The sequence below is a fragment of the Crocodylus porosus genome, unplaced genomic scaffold, assembly GCF_001723895.1.
Source record: "Crocodylus porosus isolate Cpor-Errol unplaced genomic scaffold, CroPor_comp1, whole genome shotgun sequence".
Taxonomy (NCBI): domain Eukaryota; kingdom Metazoa; phylum Chordata; order Crocodylia; family Crocodylidae; genus Crocodylus; species Crocodylus porosus.
Genome location: NW_017728917.1, coordinates 24,951,625 through 24,974,160, shown reverse-complemented (window position 1 = coordinate 24,974,160; position 22,536 = coordinate 24,951,625). Strand labels below are relative to the sequence as shown.

Genomic DNA, 22,536 nt, shown 5'->3' with positions numbered 1-22,536 from the left:
AAAAGGACTTTTTGTTGTCCTTGATGCTTGAAGCTAGTTGGAGTTCAGTTGCAGCCTTGGCTTTCCTGGTTTGCTCCCTGCAGGAGCAGACCAGTGCAGAATAATTCTCCTCGGAGGTGAATCCAAAGGACATATGAAAGCTAGACAGCTTTAACTTGAGAAGTGCGAAAGGAACCCAAATTTAACTGGTAAGTTGTATTTCAGCCTAGAATAGCAGCAAACTTTTCTCGATAAGAGTTCAAATGCTAAATGTGCTGAGGTTTCATGAGTGAGCTCCTTATTCATCAATATGAATAAGAAGCATATAAAAATTAAAAATTGCACGTGGGAACTCCACAGATTTGAACTCATTTTGTCTAGCAAGAGAATCTCCTGTGTGCAATTTACATGGTAAATACCTTTGTTCAGCCACCGGCTGAAAATCTTGTGCATGAAAGAAAGATAAAAAGGGGAATATTAATATGGCATGTCAAAACTAGATTTTGTCTTGAATTCCTTTTCAATCTTACAAAATTGCTTTAGGGTGCCTAGTCTACAGAAGTGAACAGGCTGCAAGAGGACAGAAGAATTAACACCAGCTGATGTACAGACAGCACAGCAAGACAGTTTTTAATAGTACTTGTGACTATTTCCTAGCAAAACATTTCTGCCTCTTATCTGAGCTATTTTCTGCTATACCCGGCATATTGAAAACCTCCTGTATGCGACATGTGAAACCTTAGAAGCAGTCGTGGGTCATCTGTTTGCTAACTGTACATGGAGAAATAAAAGTTGTTGTTTACTACATTTACTGTAGCCCTGCTTTAGGATGTACTGCAATATATGCCCTTTCCTGTTTCCGAACAAGCTAAACTGTCCCTCTCATAAGTTCCCCCAAACAAATATTATTTGGAAATACTACCAGAGGGCACAGTACTTAAGGACTTCATAAAGCAGGTAAAATTAAACAGCATCATAATTTTTTTATGCCCTAAAATTGTAACACTGTTGAGCTTGCTCTGAAGTTTTAATTCAGCAAAGAAAGAACAAACCACTTATTAATTAATGAGTTGCCAAGTTTTTTTCTAGCTACTGTTTTCCTAGTCAGAGTCATTCTTTAGAAAGTGTAAGCAGTTTTTAGATCCATTAAAGATTAAGATCCTGTAAGGCAGTTTTTTTTTTATACAGTGCCCACATGTGTCTGAGCAAGCAAAGGTCAAAATGGAGGTTGAAAGAAATTAGACAAAGATTAAAATTGGGGTTGTAAGGAAGCATCATTAAAAATTATGCTCCCACTGGCATAGAACTTATGGTCACAGACCATTTTAATTAAAGAACAAAGTAAGCCCTCCCCTTAGCCATGCATGATACAAGGTTAGTTTCCAAACAGAATATTCTGGAGTTTTCCTAGTAACCAATGTTTTGAAAAATCCTTTAACAAAGGTAAGAAACTCACAGATGTACTAGTAAAAGCTATCTGTATTGATAGAGATCTGAAACATGGAGTCTCAAAACTCACACCATGCTCAAGGGGTGACTTCTGTGCCTCTGAATTTCAGCATCTATTTTTTATAGATCATTATTATTATTTTATTTATTTATTTATTTAATTAATACAATTCTGATGGCAGGCAGCAGCCATTACAGGAAGAGCAATGCTGCTGTTAACATATTTCCTCTGAATATATCAGTACACAAAAACAAATTGAGAAATCACTAGCAGATGCCTCCTTGAATACTTGCAAAGAACATCAACTGACAATTCTTCTTTGGAACAGGTATTCTATTACTTCTCAAGGGGCCACAAATGATATAGGATACTTCCCCACTGTAAAAATACAAAAATCTCATAATTTCAAAACAGGAGGAAGCCAATGTGATATCAACTTTGAGGAAGATAAAAAGGTGGGAAGAAAATAGCTGCCATCTGCAGCCATCTGCAATATGCTAAGACAGCACCCAGCAGTTATCACCACATTTAAACTTCCTGTAATGAACAAAAGACAGGCAATTACTGTGCCTATTTATCCAGACATCCCTTCCAGGCCTCAAGAGTGGGGGAGGGAGAGGGAAGAGGAGGGGGGAAAAAAAAAATTGACATGGTGACCCTGATAATTCTTTCAATCTGTTGTAGGACAAGGAATCCAGTCTGGCAGACCAGATGATAGGCTCCGCTCCTTTGGAACAGAAATCTACCTCCAGCCTGATTTTTTCAAAATCTCTTGCTCACAAACAAAGGTTTTCAACCAAAGCATTTAATACTGGTAATGTCAATGCAGGGGACAGCTTCGTTAAAGAAGGGATTATTTTATGTGTTTTTTATATTTATATTTTATATGAGTCGCACACATATAAGGACACAGAATTAAAAATATATGTATTAATCACAGTCTGAATGGCTTTCATTTATTCACCACTAAAATAAAAATCTCTCATTTTCTTTTCAATAAACTGATTGTTAAAAATATTTAAATGCCATTTACACACACACACGAGTTGTTCTCAACCCATGTGGCAGTCCATGTGACATCCTGTTAAAAAAAAAAAGTAAAGATTTCTGCCCACAGTTTGTTAGAGTCAGGGAGAAAAATGAGGGAAACGGTGGGTTTCCCCTTGCAGGCTGGCAGAGTTCCAGTTTACAAAGGGCTGCTTGGGGCCAGGGGAGTGGGAGGAGGGTGATCAGAGGCAAAAGCATGCACACACACACACCACAGCCAGGCGGCGTAGAAAACCGCTCCGGCAGCTCCCTCCAGGTAAGTCTATGCTGGGGGATGGGAAGAACAGTTTGAGGCTCCCATGGTGAGGGAGGGAAGGAAGAGAATAAAGTAGAGTAGGGCAGGTCAAGGCAAAGCAGAGGGCCACTGCCCAGCCAGGGTGGTGTCTGGGGTGGGAATGTGCAACTGCAGGGCCTAGCCGGAGAGCAGGACTGAGCCACAGGTGGCTTGTCTGGGGGGTGGCATCATGGAGGCTAGCTCCCTACCGCTGCATGCACTCCCAGGGAGGGAGGCATATGGGGACATGTGCCCTGCTCTGCTGCCCTCCCCCAGGGGCCTCCATGGTAGAGCAGGGCAGGGAGGCTCGGTGCCGCTGCCAGGAGCCCCATGTCGGCTGCACTGCTATGGCGAGGCACCCCCTGCCTGCCTGGCAGCAGTGAGGGCCACAACTCTGAGGGGTCCTGCCAGTGGCACTAAGCCTCCCTACCCACTGGTGCCAGGTCCCACCTGCACCCAGGTCAGGGAGGCCCTGGAGGGAAGGCAGCAGGGCAGAGAGCCCTGAGACCACAGCTGGCAGCCCACATCCACCCCACAACCTCTGGGCTCCACACTCTGCTCCAGCTGCAGAAACAGTGGCCTCCCGTGAGTGGCAGCCAAGGCTCAGGAGCTGCTGGCAGGGGGTGGGCTACAAGGGGCTGCAGGGCTGGGGGGCTGCAGGGCAAACAGGTAGAGAACCACTGTTCTAAAGTATGGGTTGAATGTTCCCAGTGGGACCCAATCTATGCTGTAATAGGGTAAAGGATCAAAAAGTGTTTTTTCTCCAAGTACACTGGGTTAAAAAAAAAACCAAAAAAACAACCAAGCTCAAGAACACCCACCTCTCTCTCTCAAATTATTATACAAAGTGCGCTGCGTGCCAGATGTTTGCTGGCTTTCCAGGCTAAATAGGTACAGTCAGAAAGACCAAGGCAGAATCAACTCAATCTTCACAGGTTTCTCTAAGCTGCATAAATTAAACTAATGGGGAACTGAACTAATACCTAGTTCTCAGTTTTGAAAAGTAGGCAGAAGCCTACACCACCCCAGGTCAGAAGGCAGAGGGTGCTAGAGCAGGCCCCCCAAACCCCTGCTTTCCCCCACTGCAGATAGAGGAAGTAGTCCTAGTCCAGGTGCCAAGCCAGGGTCTCCCCCCACTCTGCTGACCCAGATTGGAGCCACTACTCTCCCTGCTCTCCCCAGCACCCCAGATTCCTACCTTCTCCCCCTACCCATGATTACTTGTGGCTTCAGGCATCTCCTCCAAGGAGCAGGCAGGGAAGGTGTTCAGCCAGGCTGAGCAAGCCATTTCACCCTTCCCTGCCTGCTCCCTGGGACATGCAGCACCAAGCAGCCACAGGTAATCAGGGGGCAGGGAGAAAGTAAGTGGGGGCAGTGGGCCTGATCCAGTCAGCAGGAGAAGGGAGCAGACCCTGGTTTGGCACTGGGATGTGAGTTCCCCCTCCTTCCCCCTGCAGGTCAGAGACTGAAAAGGGGGCAATGCTCAGTAGCCAGCACAGTGCTCCCACAGCTGGCCAGAACCACTGGGGGGGTGGGGGAGAGGAACCTGGACCAGGACAGGGGAACTCCCCACACGGACAGGTCCAGCCCAGGGTGCTGGTCCCAGGACAGGCATGTTTCCTCGCCACCCCCCGCACACCTCTGACTCCCACTGGCCCAGCTGCAGGGGGGGAGGGGTTGCAGGGGAGGTGCAAGGCATCCTGGGGGACTGCGGGTTAATTTGAGTTGGGAAAGAATCTGGGACAGAAATGTGATTGACCAGTTTAACCTAAGTCAGTTTAAGTCTACATTCAGCCAGGTTTATGTTAAACCGGTTCTGACCATTTTGAAATTGGTTTATGTGCACTACACTTCTATTCTGTTACAGGTTTAAACCAGTTTCCAAACATTTACCGTTTATGTGTAACTTCTGCCCCTAGACCCTTTCATAGGGTGTATTTTACAGAGGTGACATATAACCATGCTTTCAAAAGTAGAGGTGTACCAGGACATCAATCCGTATCGTATCAGCACCAATAAAAGGAAAATTGACATTATTGGCAATCGGTTTTTTATGGGTGATGTGGCTGATAATTTCACCAATAAGTGTCGGATGCATGCATGGAGCCAGGAATGCAGCCCAGCAGCAGAAAGCAGCGTTTGGCTAGTAAGTCTGTGCAGGGGGAGGGAAGGGTGTGTGAGGGAGTCAGATCAAGGCCCCCATGGTGAGGGACTGAGCTGAGTTAGGGCAGGGACAGGAGCTACCCAGCCAAGGTAGGGTGCAGCTCATCTGGCAGGGGGCAGCTTCTGCCACTACATGCACCCCTGGGGAGCCATGGGGGGGACATGTGTCCCTCATATCTGTGTGCAAGGTGAGGGCGGGCTGCTACTGCACCCTGTGGGTTTGGGGCTGCTCTAGGCTCTTCCCGGCAGAGATGGGGGCTGGGCCCAGGCTGTGCTGAGTGAGGTGGGCAGTGGTAGCGCTAGGAGGGGTGTTGGGGGTGCTACAGAGAATTTGAGTGGCTGTAGCCCCCTCCCCCATAACCTCCCCTCCCAGTGCCACCACCTGCCTCACCCAGCCTGAGCGTAGCCTGGGCCCAGCCCCCCCCCCAAAAGAGCCCCACGCAGTCCCGAGCCTGAAGTAGTAACCCACCCTCACCCTGCACACAGATCCAGGGGCCACATGCCCCCCATGCCTCCCCTGGGTATGCATGCAGCAGAGCAGGAGCCTGACCCCACCTTTCTGTCCCCCAGATGAGCCACAGCTCTGTCCCACACTCCACACCAGCTGGGCAGTGCCTGCCCCTACCCCAGCCCCACTTCCTCCCTCATTGTGGGGGCCTCAATCTGCCACACACCACTCACCCACTAGCTGGATGCTACTCTCCAAGCCAATATGCAGCCCAGCAGCAACTGGATCAGTATCAGGCGATATGGCTGGTTAAAATTCGGCCATTGGTATCAGCCCAAAAAAATCCTTATCGGTACACCCCTATTCAGAAGTGCTTTGGGATCTCTCAGGATGAAAGATAATATATAAATGTATTTTTTTTCTTCAGAGAGTACATGAAAATAGAAATGGGTGATTTGTAATAATAACAACCCCTTCCAGTACCCATCCATCTTACCCCAACAGTTGGAAGAAAATGAAAACTGGACTTTTAAATAACCAAAACCATGGGAAAGTAGAATGAACCATACATTAGGTGTATCCATTCACACTTTAAAAAAAAATTATTACAAAGTGTTCCACATGGTATTCAACTTGTAACAGCCACCTAAAGAACTGGAAGAGACATATACTTCTCAGCTCCACAACACAGCTGAAGTTTTTCAAATTTTAAAACCCCCCCTTTGATTTTTTTTTTTTTTTTTAGAAGGATTACAGTATGTTCCACAATATTTTAGCTAGCTCTACAATGTACTTGATTCACTTCTTTTCCAATTCTGCTTCCACTTACCTTGACTCTCCCAGTTCCTTCCTCTCTCTGGTTGAGATTCTAAACTACCATATATTTAGTATCCATTTTTGAGTACTAATACACTGTTACTGAAGGCAGGGTTAGGCCTCATGTAGAAATCTAGGTTATAACAAAGACACAAGGTACCACATTTGGGCCCAGCTTACACACGTGCTCCAAGAAATATCGTTAGATTTGTAGCGAAGACCTGGCCTTGGACTGCACTCTTAGGGCCATTAATGGTCTCATCTCTCTCCCTCTTTTGACCCCACTTTGGTGCTCATCCTTAGTCATCATCTCCTAGTTTCCTACGTTCCCACTTCAAGGGACCATGTCTACTCCTAAGGCTTCAACCTGTATGCACTCCTGGCATGTACTGAACAACAGACTTGGTCCCATTCCCTGTTTTACCTCCAACTTTCTCTCCCCCAGCTCAAATCTTAACCTTACTTTCTTTGAGACACTGCTCTATTCACCTCTTTAATCTTACTTCTATATCAGAGTTCTCTATAGAGGTCATTTCCATAATCCCTCCATAATCACAACGGCAACTTCCCTGTCACAAATCTTCCCACTCTGGTGAGCCTAAACTATTTTTGCAGCCATCTCCCCTTCCTGCTTGCTCAAACCAAATCCATTTCTTCTGTGAAGCCACCTCCTGGTTTCCTATACGCAAAGTATTCAGAGGCCAACTCCTCATTTGTATCCATTATGCACAAGTCTCAGTTCAATTTATAATCTTTGATACTATCTTACTCTTTTGTTCTCTGAGCACCTGTCTTTCCTTTCTGCTTGTTTTTTCCTCCCACTTCCTTCTCTCAATCCTGCTTGCTAGCACGCAGTATGACCTAGTCGACTTAACTGAAACATGGCAGGATTCTACACATGACTGGACAGTAGATATTGAGGGGTACAGGTTATATAGACGAGACAGAGTGGGGAGAAAAGGCGGGGGAGTAGCTCTCTGTTAAGGAGTGGTACACATCTTCTGTCATCAAGGCAGGAGTGGAGGAGGGAAATACCGAGACACTGTGGGTCAGGATCGGGGGGAGGGAGGCAGGGGAGAAGGACTTGGTAGTGGGGGTCTACTACAGACCTCTTCACCAGGATGATGAGTTAGATGAGGTATTCTCCAAGCATCTTTCAGATGTCATACAGGCGAGGGAGGCAGTGGTCATGGGGGACCTAAATTACCCGGATATCAGCTGGGAGGAACAGCCGGCCAAAACAAGTCGCTCAAGGAGGTTCTTACACTGTGTGCAGGACCTCCACCTAACCCAGACGGTGTCAAGTCCCACCAGGGGTAGCGCCCTGCTAGACCTGGTCCTAGCAACAGGGGATGATCTTGTGAGGGCCTGCAGGTACACAGTAACCTGGGTGACAGTGACCACCACTTGGTAGAGTTTACTATCCAGCAAAGGGTGACAAAAATATCCAGTGAGGCTAGAGTTTTAAACTTCAGAAGGGCCAACTTTACTAATCTTAGGAACCTAGTAAGTGAGGTGGCCGAACTCAAGAGCATTGGGCTAATGGGGGTCCAAGAGGGTTGGAAGTTTCTCAAGGGAGTGATTCTTGTAGCACAAAAGGAGTCTATCCCCTTACAGAGGAAAGGGGCTAAGGGGATAAAAAGCCCCCTTGGCTGAACAGGGAACTTCAGGAAAGACTGGGGGCAAAGAAAGAGATATATAGGCAGTGGAAGCAGGGGGCAGCCACAAAGGAGGCATACACCACCCTGGCACGCTATTGCAGAGAGTCAGTTAGGCACACCAAGGCCAGGACTGGAGCTTAGGCTGGCTACAGCAATCAAGGACAATAAAAAGTCCTTCTACAGATATGTAGCAAGCAAAAAGGTGCAGAGTAGCATAGGGCCCCTGCAGGACAAATCAGGTCAGTTGGTGGTTAATGCAGACAAAAAGGCAGAGCTCTTCAATGAGTTCTTTGCTTCACTATTCCTTAATACTGACCAAGACAATCCACACACCTTGAATATAGACAGATGTCCAAAAGGTACCAGACCACCAAAGGTTAGTGCTGACTTAGTTAAAGAGCACTTGGAAGGGCTGGATGGGTACAAGCCAGTTGGCCCGGATAACCTCCATCCACGGGTGCTGAAGGAATTGGCCAGTGTCAATGCTGAGCCACTGGCACAGCTGTTTGAGCTCTCATGGTGCTCCAGACAGGTCCCTGAGGACTGGAAAAAGGCCAACATGGTGTCCATTTTTAAGAAGTGGAGAAGGGAGGAGCCAGGTAACTTTAGGCCAGTCAGTCTTACGTCCATCCCTGGGAAAATATGAGAAAAAAAATCAAAGAGCATACCTGTGAAAGCCCAGTAGGGGAAACAATGCTAAATGGAAACCAGCACAGGTTTGTCGTAGGTAGATCCTGCCTGACAAACCTTGTAGACTGTTATGACCAGGTCACATACTGCCTTGACACAGGAGCAGAGGTCAGTGTCATCTACCTGGATTTTAGGAAGGCCTTCGACACAGTTTCACATCCTATTCTCACAGGGAAGCTAATGGGCTGTGGAGTGGACACCCACACAGTCAGGTGGGTGGCTAACTGGCTTAGGGACCACCCAGAGAGTGGTAGTTGATGGGTCATTTTCATCTTGGAAGGAGGTGGGCAGTGGGGTCCCACAGAGTTCGGTTCTTGGGCCGGTATTATTTAATATCTCATCAGTGATTTGGACGAGGGCGTGTTGAGTACCCTCTCAAAGTTCCCAGATGATACCAAATTATGGAGCAAAGTTAATACACCAGAGGGCAGGGAGTAGTTACAGGCTGAGCTGGACAGGTTAGATCAATGGGTGGAACATAATAGGATACAATTCAACAAAGATAAATGTAAGGTACTCCACCTAACAAGGAGGAATCCCCAGCACACCTATAGGTTGGAAGATGTCCTCCTCAGCAGCTCAGAGGCTAAGAGAGATCTTGGAGTCCTAGTTGACTCCAAGATGAACATGAGCCGGCAGTGCAATGACGCCATCAACAAAGCCAATTGCACCTTGTCATGCATTAGCAGATGCATAACCAACAGATCAAAAGAGGTGATGCTCCCCCTCTATGCAGCACTAGTCAGGCTGCAGTTGTAGTACTGTGTCCAGCTTTGGGCGCCGCATTTCAAGAGGGACACGAAGAATCTGGAAATGCAGGTAGGAGGGCCACCTGCATGATTAGTGGTCTCCATAAAAGACCCTACAAGGAGAGGTTGGATCTCTTCAGCCTATATAAAAGACAGCTGAGGGGTGACCTTGTGACCACCTATAAGTTTATCAAGGGAGGACATCAGGGAATTGGGGATGTGCTGTTTACCAGAGCGCCCCAGGGATAACTAGGAATAATGGGCGCAAACTAGTGGAGAGTAGATTTAGGTTAAACATTAGGAAGAAAATTTTTTTATAATACCGGTGGCCAGAGTCTGGAATGGGCTTCCAAGAGAGGTGGTGCTATCACCTAACTTGGAGATCTTCAAGAGGAGGCTTGACAACCACCTGGCTGGGGTCGCCTGACTTCAGTCCTCTTTCCTGCCAGTGGCAGGGGTTCGGACACAATGATCCATTAGGTGGCCACATGGTCCCTTCTGACTCTATAATCTATTAATCTATTTCATACCTACTCTATTATCCTTATTGTTTTGAGTAGGTTCCAATTTATCATTTCTTTCCACCTTTCCTATGAATTCCTATCATGTTGTTATAATTTTTTTTTTTTTTTTACCGAAACCATTGCGTCTCATTCTGGAGTTTAAAACTGTAAAGTGTTCAGGTTAGTTAATGCACCTTATTCTCTGCATAAGAATGTCCACATGAGAGAGAAGTGTGACATGTTATATTATTAAGAACACCTTTCCTCACTATTTCCTTGGCAGCTTGTCCAAATATTAGATTTTGATACATCCTTAAAAAACAAATTAAATTGGAACTAATCCAAACTACGTGCAAGTCCATAAATAGAGCAAGGCTTTAAAATATACTGTATAATACACTATTATAAGTTCCTCTGGACCAGTTTTAACTTAATTGCCTGATGGCTGGCTCTTTACTTTTTCTTTTTTTAAATTTCTATTCCACCAAATACAATATTGTTTCCCTTAAATGTAATATGCAAAATTACAAGGTTTTCCTTTGACTGCAGGGAATTTCAAATATATCTTTTTCATTTGAAGAGTTCACGCTACCTTGCTTGAGAGGACAACAGAGCATAATGATGCATAATATAAAAAGGACTAATCAGCACTTTAGCTGCTGAACTAGAAATACACCCATGACACTTGGAATACTCTTTCCTCACTGAAAAGGCAAGTGCTTATGGGTACTTATAGAGGTACTAATAGAACTTGAACAATTAGCTTATTATCTACTTAAATAGCATCAGTTGAATGCTGCTATTGGAAGAGGGACTATTGCAGCCAACCACCAACTTAAATAGCTACCATGTTGGAAGCATAAGCACCAGAACCAGAACAGTGGAAATTAAAAAGTTTTTAAAAAGTCAAGTTGCTCTGCACAGAGCACACCCTAGATCATGAGCGGTCAACACATGGCATGAATGGCACAAGTAACACAGCAGCCTCTGTATTAGGCAAGCAACAGACTGAGGATGGGACAGGCAGCACAGTGGCAGGAAACAGAAAGCAGAGCAGGAGGTCACACAGGGAGCAGAAAGAGCACCAGATTAGGCAAAGAAGGGGGGGACTGATGTAGCACTTAGGGAGGGTGAGAAGTTAATTTGTGGTGGGCTTGCCAAAAATGTTAGCCTCCACTGCCCTAACTTACCAGTGACATAATTCCCAACTTAGTTCCTATACTTTAACATCAAGACTCAAGGTACAGAAGAACAGATACATAAACTTGTAACACCATCAGCTTAAAAACCCAGGACTAACTAATGAGCTTTAGAAATTCTGGGGGCCTTCCACAGGAGGAGGTACTGGTTTTGGGGTCTTAAGGGAAAGGTTGAGTTTTTTACCCTAAAGAGATGGCCCAATTTAAGAATTTGTTTAACTCTCAGGGGTCTCAGGGTCAATTAAAACAGCTTGAGCTGTGCTTAGAGAGCAGAACCTCACTGGGAGAGGGAGGCCAAGCCCAGAGCCTCTCCTTCCTGGAGTGATCCCTTACCACACCAGCAGCCTAAATTTGTCCCTTTCCCTTTGACTGACTTTGTTCTTGAAGCCATGCTCAACTTCTGATGACAAAAGGCATAAGAAGATCTGGCTGTCCAAGGTAACACCACCAGGTTCTGCTTCAGCAAAATTACCTGAAAGACGCCCAACTAGTTCTTTCCAATACTGGGTGCATGGCACCTAGTGCTCAAAAGGAGAGGCATCCATTTTGGTAAGAGTATTAGACCCCACTTCAAAAGCTGGTAGAAGAGACCGAGGAAGGGTTGGTGTCTCCCACCCAAGGACATTCTCCCTCCAAGAACTGGTGGTAGCATCAACAGGATAAGCTAGCATAGGTCTGTACTGGTGGTTAAAGGGATTTCTGTTGCCATCACATAAGTTGAAGTCACAAAGCCCATCACAGAACTGGTATTAGATACCTGCTTTTAACAAAGGAAGGGATACTCTGTGCATTGACTAGACCAGGAGTCGGCAACATTTTTGGGCAGAATGCCAACAACACCTGCAACCTCAACTTGTAAGATGTTGATGTGCCGGGGCAGATGGTGGGGGAGCTGAGAGGAGCCCAATCCTTGTTGTGGCACTAAGCCCTGGCTACTTCTCCACCAACTGCCCCAAGGCACACATGCCAAGCAAAATGCCTTCACGTGCCACACCAGCATATGTGCCGGGGGTTGCCTACCCCTTGGACTAGACCAATTCCGTAATACTTTAAGGACAGAAAGCAACAGTGATAACATAGGGGTAGGCAATTATTTTGGGTGAAGGGCCACTTACCGTGCTTTTGCAAGCTGTCCAGGGCCACATGGGTAGCCCCACCCCTTGACAGGTGTCCCGCCATCTTGTGACTAGAAGTCCCACCCCCTAACCCTTGCTACCAGAAGTCCCTCCCCTTGCCCCCAAAAATACTCCTTTCGCAGCATGGGGTTTTGCCATCTCGGAACCAGAAAAATACCAAATTATATTCCCCAAAAAAAAATCAAACATTTAAAACAGCAGTTCTGAACCTTTTTCTGTTGACGTACCCCTCGGTCTCAGAGTGAGACTTCACGTACTCCCTAGGACCGATGTTTCTGGTGCAAGGTTGAGGCATGGAGCAGGAGTAGGTTATCTGGTTTCCATACGCATGTGTGTTTGACAGCAATAAAACCCCAGCAATTTCAAATTGTCAAGACATTTTTTAGGCCCTTCGACCTGTGTTAGACATTGTATGAAATACATCCCATGCACCCCCTGATGAGGCTTGATGTACCCCCTTGGGGTACATGTATCCCCTGTTCAGAACCGCTAATTTAAAACATTAATTTGATTTCAAAAAATATTTTTGTCCAGATTTACTTGTGTTTGTGTAGTGTATGTAGAGGTGATAGTATAATAGCTTAAAATGAAATCTTACTCTTGTATATTGTGGTGAGGGAGGTGTGGGGGGGAGAATGGCTGGGGTGTATGAAGGGGTGTGGGTGTCTTGGTGGTTTGGAAGTGTAAAAGGTGTGCGTGTGGGACTCACCCTACGAACACCCCTCCCCCCCGGGGTACTGGCATGGCCCCGTGCTCCCCAGTCCAGTGATGTAGCCAGGAGCCACGTGGTGCTGGAGCCATGTGGGGTCAGGAAGGCAAAGAAATGGCTGGGGTGGGATGGGGTTGGGCTGCAGCATCCTGCTGCCGGCTCCTCCTGTCCCTGGCTTCTGTCAGTTTTGACAGACAGCCAGGAGCAGATAAATATTTTCTAAATTTGTGGGCTGGATAGAAGGACCTGGCAGGCTGGATCTGACTGGTGGGCCACATTTTGCCTACCCCGGGCTAACAGCTTTTGCCACCAGAGGCGGAAAGGACATCTTCATTAAACAGACAGCAATGTATAAAATAATGTCCCCACTAAAAAAATATTCATTGAATCTTCCCAGAACAATTCTAATAGAAAAAGTATTAGGAGTGAGGGGAAGCAGGCAACAAAAGATTTTTGTAGACTGCCTTGCTACTTGAATGCATTTTCTTGATACAGCAGAACCGAGCCAAGATGACTGATAATGTAGAACAAAGCAACACACACTTTCTTCAACAGCAGCCTCAAAAAGACAGTTGCCCTTCTCCACCCTTCCTGCTGCCCCCTCCCACCCCATATTAGGACTTTTGGAATAATGAAAAAAAAGTTCAGACCTTCCTTACCACTCTGAATGACATATGTTTTAAAAACAATAATACCCTAATTCACTGCAAATTACAGAGCTGCATTTTCTTAGCCAGCTTCATACTTTAAATGTTTGGTTTCTCCATTATTTTAAGCCCCAGTATCAAGCCAAAGCACACATGCACACGTGCTCACATACTTTTTGAGAAATATTCTCTTTCTTCAACTTGGGCATCCTTCTACCTTTCATGCTCTCCTCAAAGTATTGTGCAAGTATTTCCCCCCTCCATTCCACCTATACATGTCTAACATGAAGGTGAGCACCCAAGCTAGGTAGTAAATGAAACCTGCTTTGTAATCTGCTAAAATGGTGAAGACAAAAGAAGAGTGAAAAAGAGGTGCAATTAGTAATTATGCAGGAGAACTGCCTCCCAGTACTACTTCAGGACATATGAACTGCTGAGCTGGCAAATGGCAGCAGTTAATTCACAACTGGTAACACCCTCACAACCTGTCTCTGCAGGACTGGGCTACATGCTTCAATGGAAAACTGTCAAAATCATTCACATCCACATCAGGTGCCCTAGAGATTATTTTCACCTTACTAAGATGCTGATCATCTCCACATGGACACTTGTGAGAAGTTTATTTATTGCACACCCCCTCTCGGGCACTGCTTCTGATGGCTTCCCAAATGCTGTAATGGCAAATCATGAGTTAAATGCTTATTTGTGACATTAACTTTGCCATGCCATGCCAACATGCACTAATCTGGTCACTGATTTTGTCCAATGCAATTCAACCATGAGCTGCAAATCAAACCAAGCACAAATCACCTTCTTGTTCTGTTACTGAGAGTAGACTTAATCTATATTCAAAAAACCTTAATGAAAAACAGAAAAAAACACCAGATGGACAGGTAGAGATGGACTGTGAAGCCCATATCCAATGGATTACAGTACAAACTTCCCAGTTGATCCTGCTAGACAAATCAAACTGAAAAGGGAGACAGATTTAGTCTGCATTCTCTAGGGAACCCTTGATTTCAACAGTTTTACACTGGGAACACATTGACTAGGACAGCAGTTCCTAAAATGCACCTACAGGCCACCTACAGCCTGCAAAGGGATTTTTTGATGGTGGCCAAACCCAGCAGAACCAGCCGATCAGTGAGGCTGTAGCCATTGCCAGTTCTGTAGCAACTGACTAACTGAAGCCCTCAGTAGCAGCCTGGCAATTTTTCCCAGCTACTTTGAGAAGTGAAGCATATTATGTTACATCTATTGAACATAAAAAGGTAGATTCATTTTTTAATGAAATCCCCAACATGATGGTCCATTTATCAAATGGCCCTCCATGAATAAAACTTTGGGAACCCCTGCACTAAGAAATGGATTAAGAACATCTTAAAGCAGACTGGTAAAAACCACCCACATGATCATTAGGATCCAAAACCAAATGGTAAGGTAGAAGTGAAAGACTCCCTATTTCAACTAAGAATCTCATAAACCACCTTCACTCTTTTGCTTAATATTAACACAAAACTTCCTGAATCAACACAATTCTAAGTGCCAAATCCTTGTACATGAAATCTCTACTTGAGATGGTAGAAAAAAAAGCAAATGGCAGTAGTATCTGAGGCCTGGAACTTTTCCTTCAATGGTAATTTTGTCCATACTCCTAAGCCCCCTTACTGTTACAAGGGAGCAACTAACTGTCTGCATATTGGAGCGGAGAGGAAGCCCTCTTAGGCAATATTCTGTTTATAATTTGGCTCCACATGCAAACTAAGGGCTGACCGTGCTTCACCCCAAATTTACAGATAAATGTATACTTCACGCTCACCAGACAGCTCATACAACATAACTCCCTCCAACTCTCTTTATAATGCCTTTGAATAAATAAAACCAGAATGTCTCTTCCAAGCTTTACTCAACTACCATTCAATGGTAGCAAAGAAGAACTAGAAAACATTTTCTACTAAGACCCAGGGTAGTGGAAAAAGCTGAACTTATCAGGTCTGACAACTGATTCATTTTGACTTGGCTCCTCACAGAAACCTGCATCTCCCACAGGATCACATATGCAGCCTCACATGAGCTGCAAACTAACTTGTAATTATAGGGCAGTTTAAATTATAGTAAGATTTAAAAGCAAACACCTTCACAGGAAGGGAATCCTAAGATACATAGACAGCTGGCCCAGATGTTTTCATTTTAATGTTAAAGGACTCGTGTTATTTTCTGCCAACAGAAGAAAAACATCTGGGACTCAAATGGAAAAAAAAAGCACTAAATGGCCACAGAGGAACAGGCACAAGAATGCTGCGCTCGATTAGGTGGTTTCAAGCACTCAAAATTCACCAGCTGGGATCTAACTTTAGAAAACAGAGGTCTACAAGCTTCCCGCTTGGCCAAGTTTATTTTTCCATTTAAAATTTACAAGTTAAATGGAAATTCAATGGTAGATTTCTAGGTAATGTAGGAGAAAAAATAATTCAATAGATTTTTTTCCAACCAACCAAAAGGAAAAGTGACCTTCCTTGTTTAAACAAAGGAAGAATCTCTCTCCACAAGTTCTCATGAGCAGTCTGAAGTCACTGCTTCCTTCTTGAGCACCGCTCAGTTCCTCTGCAGATGTGTGAAGGATTTGTTTAATTTCATGCGAACAATCAGGGGACAAGGGGATCAGAGAAGAGGAGGGCTAGAAAGGACCTCCATCTAGTCCGACGTCCTACTCAAAGCAGGACTGTCCCAGACTAAAACATCCCAGTCAAGTGTCCATCTAACCTGCTCTTAAAAAAGCCCAAGGATGGGAATTCTAAAGCCTCTTTGCGTAGCCTGTTCCCAATGCTTAACTTTCTCACTGTGCCAAAAGTTCTTCCTATTAGACAATCTAAATTTCCCTTACTGCAATTTAATACTTCTTGTTCTTCATCCTATTCCTTGCAACCATAGAGAAAACATCAGACTAATAACAGCTTGTCCTATGGCAAGTATGACAGTGTTGTATGAATCAATGTGCAGCTCAATGTTGTTTAAGCAAGACCACAAAAAAAGAATCACCAAATATATCTGGTTACTCATAGATTTGGACTAAAAATCCACCTATCAGCAGTTTAAGCAGCATTTGGAATTCCCTTATGGAGATAGCCATGGCTGCTTGGGTGGGGAAATGCATCTCTGATTGATTAGTTTTGCAGGTGCTTGCAGGTGGTTGATGTGCTCCTATTGCCCAAGCACAGAAGTTTGACTTGATTCCAGCTTTACTGTCCTGCTTTCCTGGGGTGCAAGAAGCTACAGAAGAGCTAGATTTCTTCTTGTATGATCACTCCCAGTAATGTATACTGCAAATTCCTAACTGTTGCATCAAACAGGTTACATATTGATTGATTCCATTCTATTATTGTTGAAATCACTGACATTTTCCAGAAACATTTAATTTAAGGCTTCCTACTTCTGCACAACTCCCCCACCATACCTTGTCCATGCATATGCCATTCACTTATACAGAAATGAAAGAAAACTAAAACGAGGTATCTCTGTACATCTCTTAACCACTAAAATATCCCAAGGACTGAAATGTTTAGTTTTAGATAACTAACATAATCTAGTAGGCAATGCTTATTATATAGGACCTTCCCAGTCTAGTCCAGTATCCAAGCTACAAAAGACAGCCATTTCAGATCCTGTACCTTTCTTTGAAGGAAGTTACATAATGTACAATTATGGAATAGCTCATTATAGTTTATTGTACCCTTCTATTCAATTAAATTTAAAGTAACCTCAAACCAAGCAACTGAGGTCAAAGTGTCATTTTCATTTCTCTCTAGCTCAAATAAACAAAATTATGTACATGTAGAAGGCTCATAATAAAACTGTACTGCTTATTCAGTACATTATTCTGACTATTTCCTCCCTTCAGACAGTCTAGTGTTATCTGCACTGTACAGTCATAATCCCAAAGCAACATTATGATAAGGTTCAGAGATACCTTTCATAAGAAGTTGCACAGTTTACAAAAAGCAGTAAAAAGGCAGCCTGTTGCTACTCAAAAAAATGCAAAATTATACAAGGAAGCAGTATTAGGACCTTAATAATGATCAAGTTTAGCATTGCCATTTTATACATCCACTTCCTTCCAACTATGAAATAATTAATTCTACCCCATCACCACACACTGATACTATTTCAACATTAACATTGGTGAATTGCAACACAGGGTGGTAGTCCAGCAGAATTCAAGTCAGAAGGCTCCTCCTGCTTGAGCCAAGTGACTTTCCTGTCTTGCTTAAGTACACTGCTTTATTCCAGTCCCCAAGGAGAGTCACTGACCTGCTAAGGACATTATGAATAGAGCAAATCTTGATCCTGGAATAGGTCACCATTACAAAGCAGAAGCTCTAGGTTTCACAGTGAAATAAAGCATTCTTGCAATTCACCTGAGGCTGTACATTATCCATTCCCCCTTACCTCTTTCAGCTCCTGTGCAACAGAATTAAGGCGCTCATTTTCAGACTGGGTGTTGGCAAGGACATTCCGTAGTTGCTTGAGCTCCGTCTGCAGCTCCATCACTTTTTTCATGTAGTACTCTTCTTTGGTAGCCGACTCCTGAATCAAGGTTTCCTCTCTGCTCTCTCCATCTGCTGCTACCTTCTTGTGGTTGGTATGAGCCTGCCCAAAAGCCTAGGATGAGAAAAATGCATCTTTGAGTAATCAAACATAGAATCTTACAAGACCCTTACCGCCATTTTAATAGTTTCAAAAAGTATTCTTCTGTTTGCCAGTTGCAAAATAAACATACAAATAATCTTTTCTTGCACCAAATCACTGTGCATTATAGAAAAGATCCTTGTCTTCAATAGAGCTATACTAGTTTATACCAACTAAGAATCTGACTATGTACAGAGAGGCTTTGAACTTGGAATAGTACACATGCTGGTCCATACAGATCCTCTGCTGTGGGCAGGATATGGCCCCACGGTTGCTGCTAATAACTGATTTATGATGCATAAAGCATGCATTTAGAACTTCACATGCATTTGCTTTGGTGAAGGACCAGGTATTGTTTCACCTACACTGACTCCAGTAGGACTTAGGTATGTTCTTAAGTGCTTTGCTGAATCAAGGTCTCAGTTTCCCACCACCTATTATCTGATCATCAGATCCACTGTTGCAAAGATTCAATAATGAGAAAATTTATGCTAATGGTTTTATGCTGTTTCTTAATATTTCAAACAGAAAGATTCTGCTCTGAGATGTGGGCATTTCCCTTATAGATTCAGTGAACCTTAGAAGGCACCATTTCTTTTTAGAGCCCATTAAATTGCTTTCACTAATAGATATTATAAGGCAAAGGCTTTCCTAATATATTAACTAGGTATAACACTGGTAACAAACTGCCTGACACATGGACTTAAATCATGGAGATTAATGAATGCTATCTTTAAATTTCTGTATGTTTGTGCAGTAGTCCATTCTCATTCCATGCCAAGATGAATGTGAGGTCTTCCAAGTGCCAGAACTGTTTTTAGGATGCTAGTCCCACAGATAACAGTTTTCATAGCTAATATTAATACTATGCTTTAATCCAGGTCAAGGGCAAACTACCATCTCCTCACAAGGCTCTCTCCAGTCAACTGTAAAATTAAGAAAACTATTTCTTCTCTAGTTGTATGAATGTGTCTTATCACAGCCACAAAAGGAAATGTGCTTCTAACATAAACAGGTTCCTGTGCTTTTGTTACTGCTGCATATTAGGCAGGAAACATTTACTGATACAGTAATTATTGAATATACCAGGGTGAAACAGATGATTACATATATTGTCTGCTCTCTCTAGTATTGAAGACACCCACTTACAGCTCAGATTGAATTCTATTTCAGATAAGCAAAATCAGAGAAACAGGAGATAAATATCCATCGAGGAAATTCTGACCAGATTCACAGAATTGACCCAAGGAAAATTTAAAAAGCACCACATTTCATACAGAATGTAAAGCACCATCTGTGCAAGTTCCTGTCAAATAAGTTTCAGCTGTATAAAGCATATTAAAAGCCTAATATCCAAGATCTCCATAAACGTTAATGGGATAGAAAGCAAAAACTCATATAAGCCTCTCCTTACACCCCAAAGAATCAACATTAATCTTTCCCAACCCTGTATTTACTTGGAGACCTAGACCTATTATGGAGAAGGATGCTTCAGCATCCACTTACCCAGTAAAATGAACAGACCCCCAACCTCTACCCCATGTTAGTATGTTGCTTAAGTTCTCTAGCCAGTGGGATGCTAATGCTGTCAGCAAGTTACAAGCAGAAAGGCAAGTAAAACCATTTCTGATTACCCACAGAACAAAACTCCTGAGCATAATTAAAGCCAACTGCTTAACAAATTAACCAAGAAATTCTTGACTATCCACAACCAGTTTGCTTTTAATCTTTTGGAAATAGATGCCAAGCCTCTGGTTTCTTGAGGGGGTTTGTGACTGACAATCAGCCAGAGAGAGCTTTTCACCATCAAATATAATCTGGCTGATATCACAGGATATGGGAATCGCCTGCTGTGGCAGGAAGCTCCTGCTGCCTCACCTAGTCTCCTGGGATGCCACACTTTCTGGACATACGTTCTCAGGAGGATTTACTCCTGGAAACTCCTGTCACACAAGGTTAGCCCCCATACCCTTGCAAGGGCAGTAACAAGATTACTAGTTCTTTATGGTAGGTAATTCTTCATGCAAATTTCTTCCTTGCTTCCACATCACATGCCTCAAATATACTACCAGCAGCTCACTTAAATGTTTCAGGCACAAGGTACAGCGTTCAGTCAACAGCAACATCCAAGAGGGCTAAACACAGAACTGCCCCTTTGCCTGACAGCCAGACAAGCAGCAGCTATCTTACCAGCTGCATGGCATGCACTATCTTCAGATGCGGAGGAAGGGCTGACCGAAGTGCTCCAGATCAGAATACAAAGAGGTCACGGGGAAAGGGACTTAACAGTGGGTATCTACTACAGACCACCCAACCAGGGGGAAGAGCTGGAGCGAGAATTCTCGGGTCAGGTAACGGAGGCAGTTAAGTCAAGGGATGTGGTCATCATGGGTGATCTAAACTACCCGTACATTTTCTGGGAGAAGCAGTCAGCCAGATGTGACCACTAATATAGGTTCCTTGCTGGGCTACAAGACCTCCACCTAACCCAGGAGGTGCACAGTCTCACCATGGGGAATGCCCTGCTGGAGGGACTCCAGGTCCTCAACAACCTGGGCGATAGCGATCATCGCTTGCTGGAATTCACCATCCAGGGCAGGGTGTCAAGGGCCTGCAGCAAGGCAGTAGCCCTTGACTTCAGGAGGGCCGACTTCAACGAGTTGAGGAGATTGGTAGGAGAGGCATTGTGATTCCAGAAAGTAGGAGAACTAGGGATCCAAGACAAGTGGTCGGTCCTTAAGGAGACAATCATCCAAGCCCAAGAGGTGACAATCCCAACGCGAGTCAAAGGGGGCAAGAGCACTCAAAAGCACCCTTGGCTCACCAAAGACATTCAGGAATGCCTGAAAGCCAAAAAGAAGGCATACATCCAGTGGAGCGGGGGGGTGCTCTCATCAAAGAGGATTATATATCTCCATAGCAAGCGTATGTAGGGAGGCAGTTAGGAAGGCTAAGGCAGAGATGGAACAAGGACTAGCAACAAGGATCACGAACAAAAAGTCCTTTTTTAAATACACAGGGAGTAAAAAGAAGGCACGCGGCAGCGTGGGGCCCCTCCCTGCAAGATGCACTTGGCAATCTGGTGATTGCACCAGATGAAAAAGCAGACCTTTTTAACAAATTCTTTGCCTTCATTTTTCTGAGCAGGGACTGGGACTTCTCCCCCACTGGGATACAGATGGACTCAGGAATGACTCTGCCAGGCCTAGAGTCAGGGAGGACCAAGTTAGGGAACTTTTGGAGCGGCTGGACATGTTCAAATCAGCAGGTCCAGATGCTCTCCATCCCAGGGTGCTGAGGGAATTGGCAGGAGTCATTGCAGGGCCCCTGGCATGGCTTTATGAGCACTCATGGTGCTCTGGCCAGGTGCCAGTAGACTGGAAGGCCAATGTGGTCCCCATTTTCAAAAAAGGGAGGAGGGAGGACCCAGGTAAATATAGGCCCATTAGTCTTACTTTGGCCCTGGGGAAGCTCTTTGAAAAAGTGATCCAGGAGCACATCTGGGAGGGACCAGCACGGGGGAGGATGCTCAAGGGCAACCAGCATGGGTTCGTTAAGGGCAGGTCCTGTCAGACCAGCCTGATAGCTTTCTCCGATCAGGTTGCAAAAGCCTTGGATGCAGGTGTCATGGTGGATGTAGTCTTTCTGGACTTCAGGAAGGCCTCTGACACCGTCTCCCACCCCATTCTCATTAAAAAGCTAGGTGACTGTAGCATTGATGCCTACATAGTCAGATGGGTCATAAATTGGCTAGGGGGCTGCACCCAGAGAGTGGTGGTGGACAGGTCATATTCGACCTGGAGGGAAGTAGGCAGTGGAGTCCCTCAGGGCCCGGTCCTTGGGCCTGCACTGTTCAATTTCTTTATCAGCGACTTGGATGAGGGGGAAAAAAGCACCCTGTTTAAATTTGGTGATGACACCAAGATTTGGGGCAAGGTAGACATGCTAGAAGGGAGGGACAGGATACAACTGGACCTGGACTAGTTACAGGGGTGGGCAAATGTGAATAGGATGGGATTCAATACTGACACGTGCAGGATACTGCACTTGGGCAGGAAGAACCGGTAGCATACCTATAGACTGGGGAACTCCCTTGAAAGCACAGTGGCAGAAAGAGTCATTATTGATTCCAAAATGAACATGGGCTGCCAGTGTGAGGATGTGGTCAGCAAGGCCAACCACACCTTGTCATGTATCCACAGATGCATCACCAGGTCCAAGGAGGTGATTTCCCCCCCCCTTGCGACACTGGTCAGGCCGCAGTTGGAGTACTGTGTCCAGTTCTGGGTGATGCACTTCAGGAGGGATGTGGACAACATGGAGAGGGTCCACTCGCATGGTCAGGGGGCAGCAGGGCAGGCCCTACGAGGAGAGGCTAC

General features: G+C 44.8%; 1 protein-coding gene across 6 annotated transcripts in view; it reads right to left on the bottom strand.

Moving 5' to 3' along the window:
* Positions 1-22,536, bottom strand: part of BICD2 (BICD cargo adaptor 2) — a 144,706-nt gene that overhangs the window by 53,392 nt on the left and 68,778 nt on the right. For all 6 annotated transcript variants that reach the window (XM_019536928.1, XM_019536929.1, XM_019536930.1 and 3 more), the window contains exon 2: positions 17,918-18,130. In XM_019536928.1, coding sequence (XP_019392473.1) covers positions 17,918-18,130 — 213 coding nt within the window. The remainder of the gene's footprint in view (positions 1-17,917; positions 18,131-22,536) is intronic.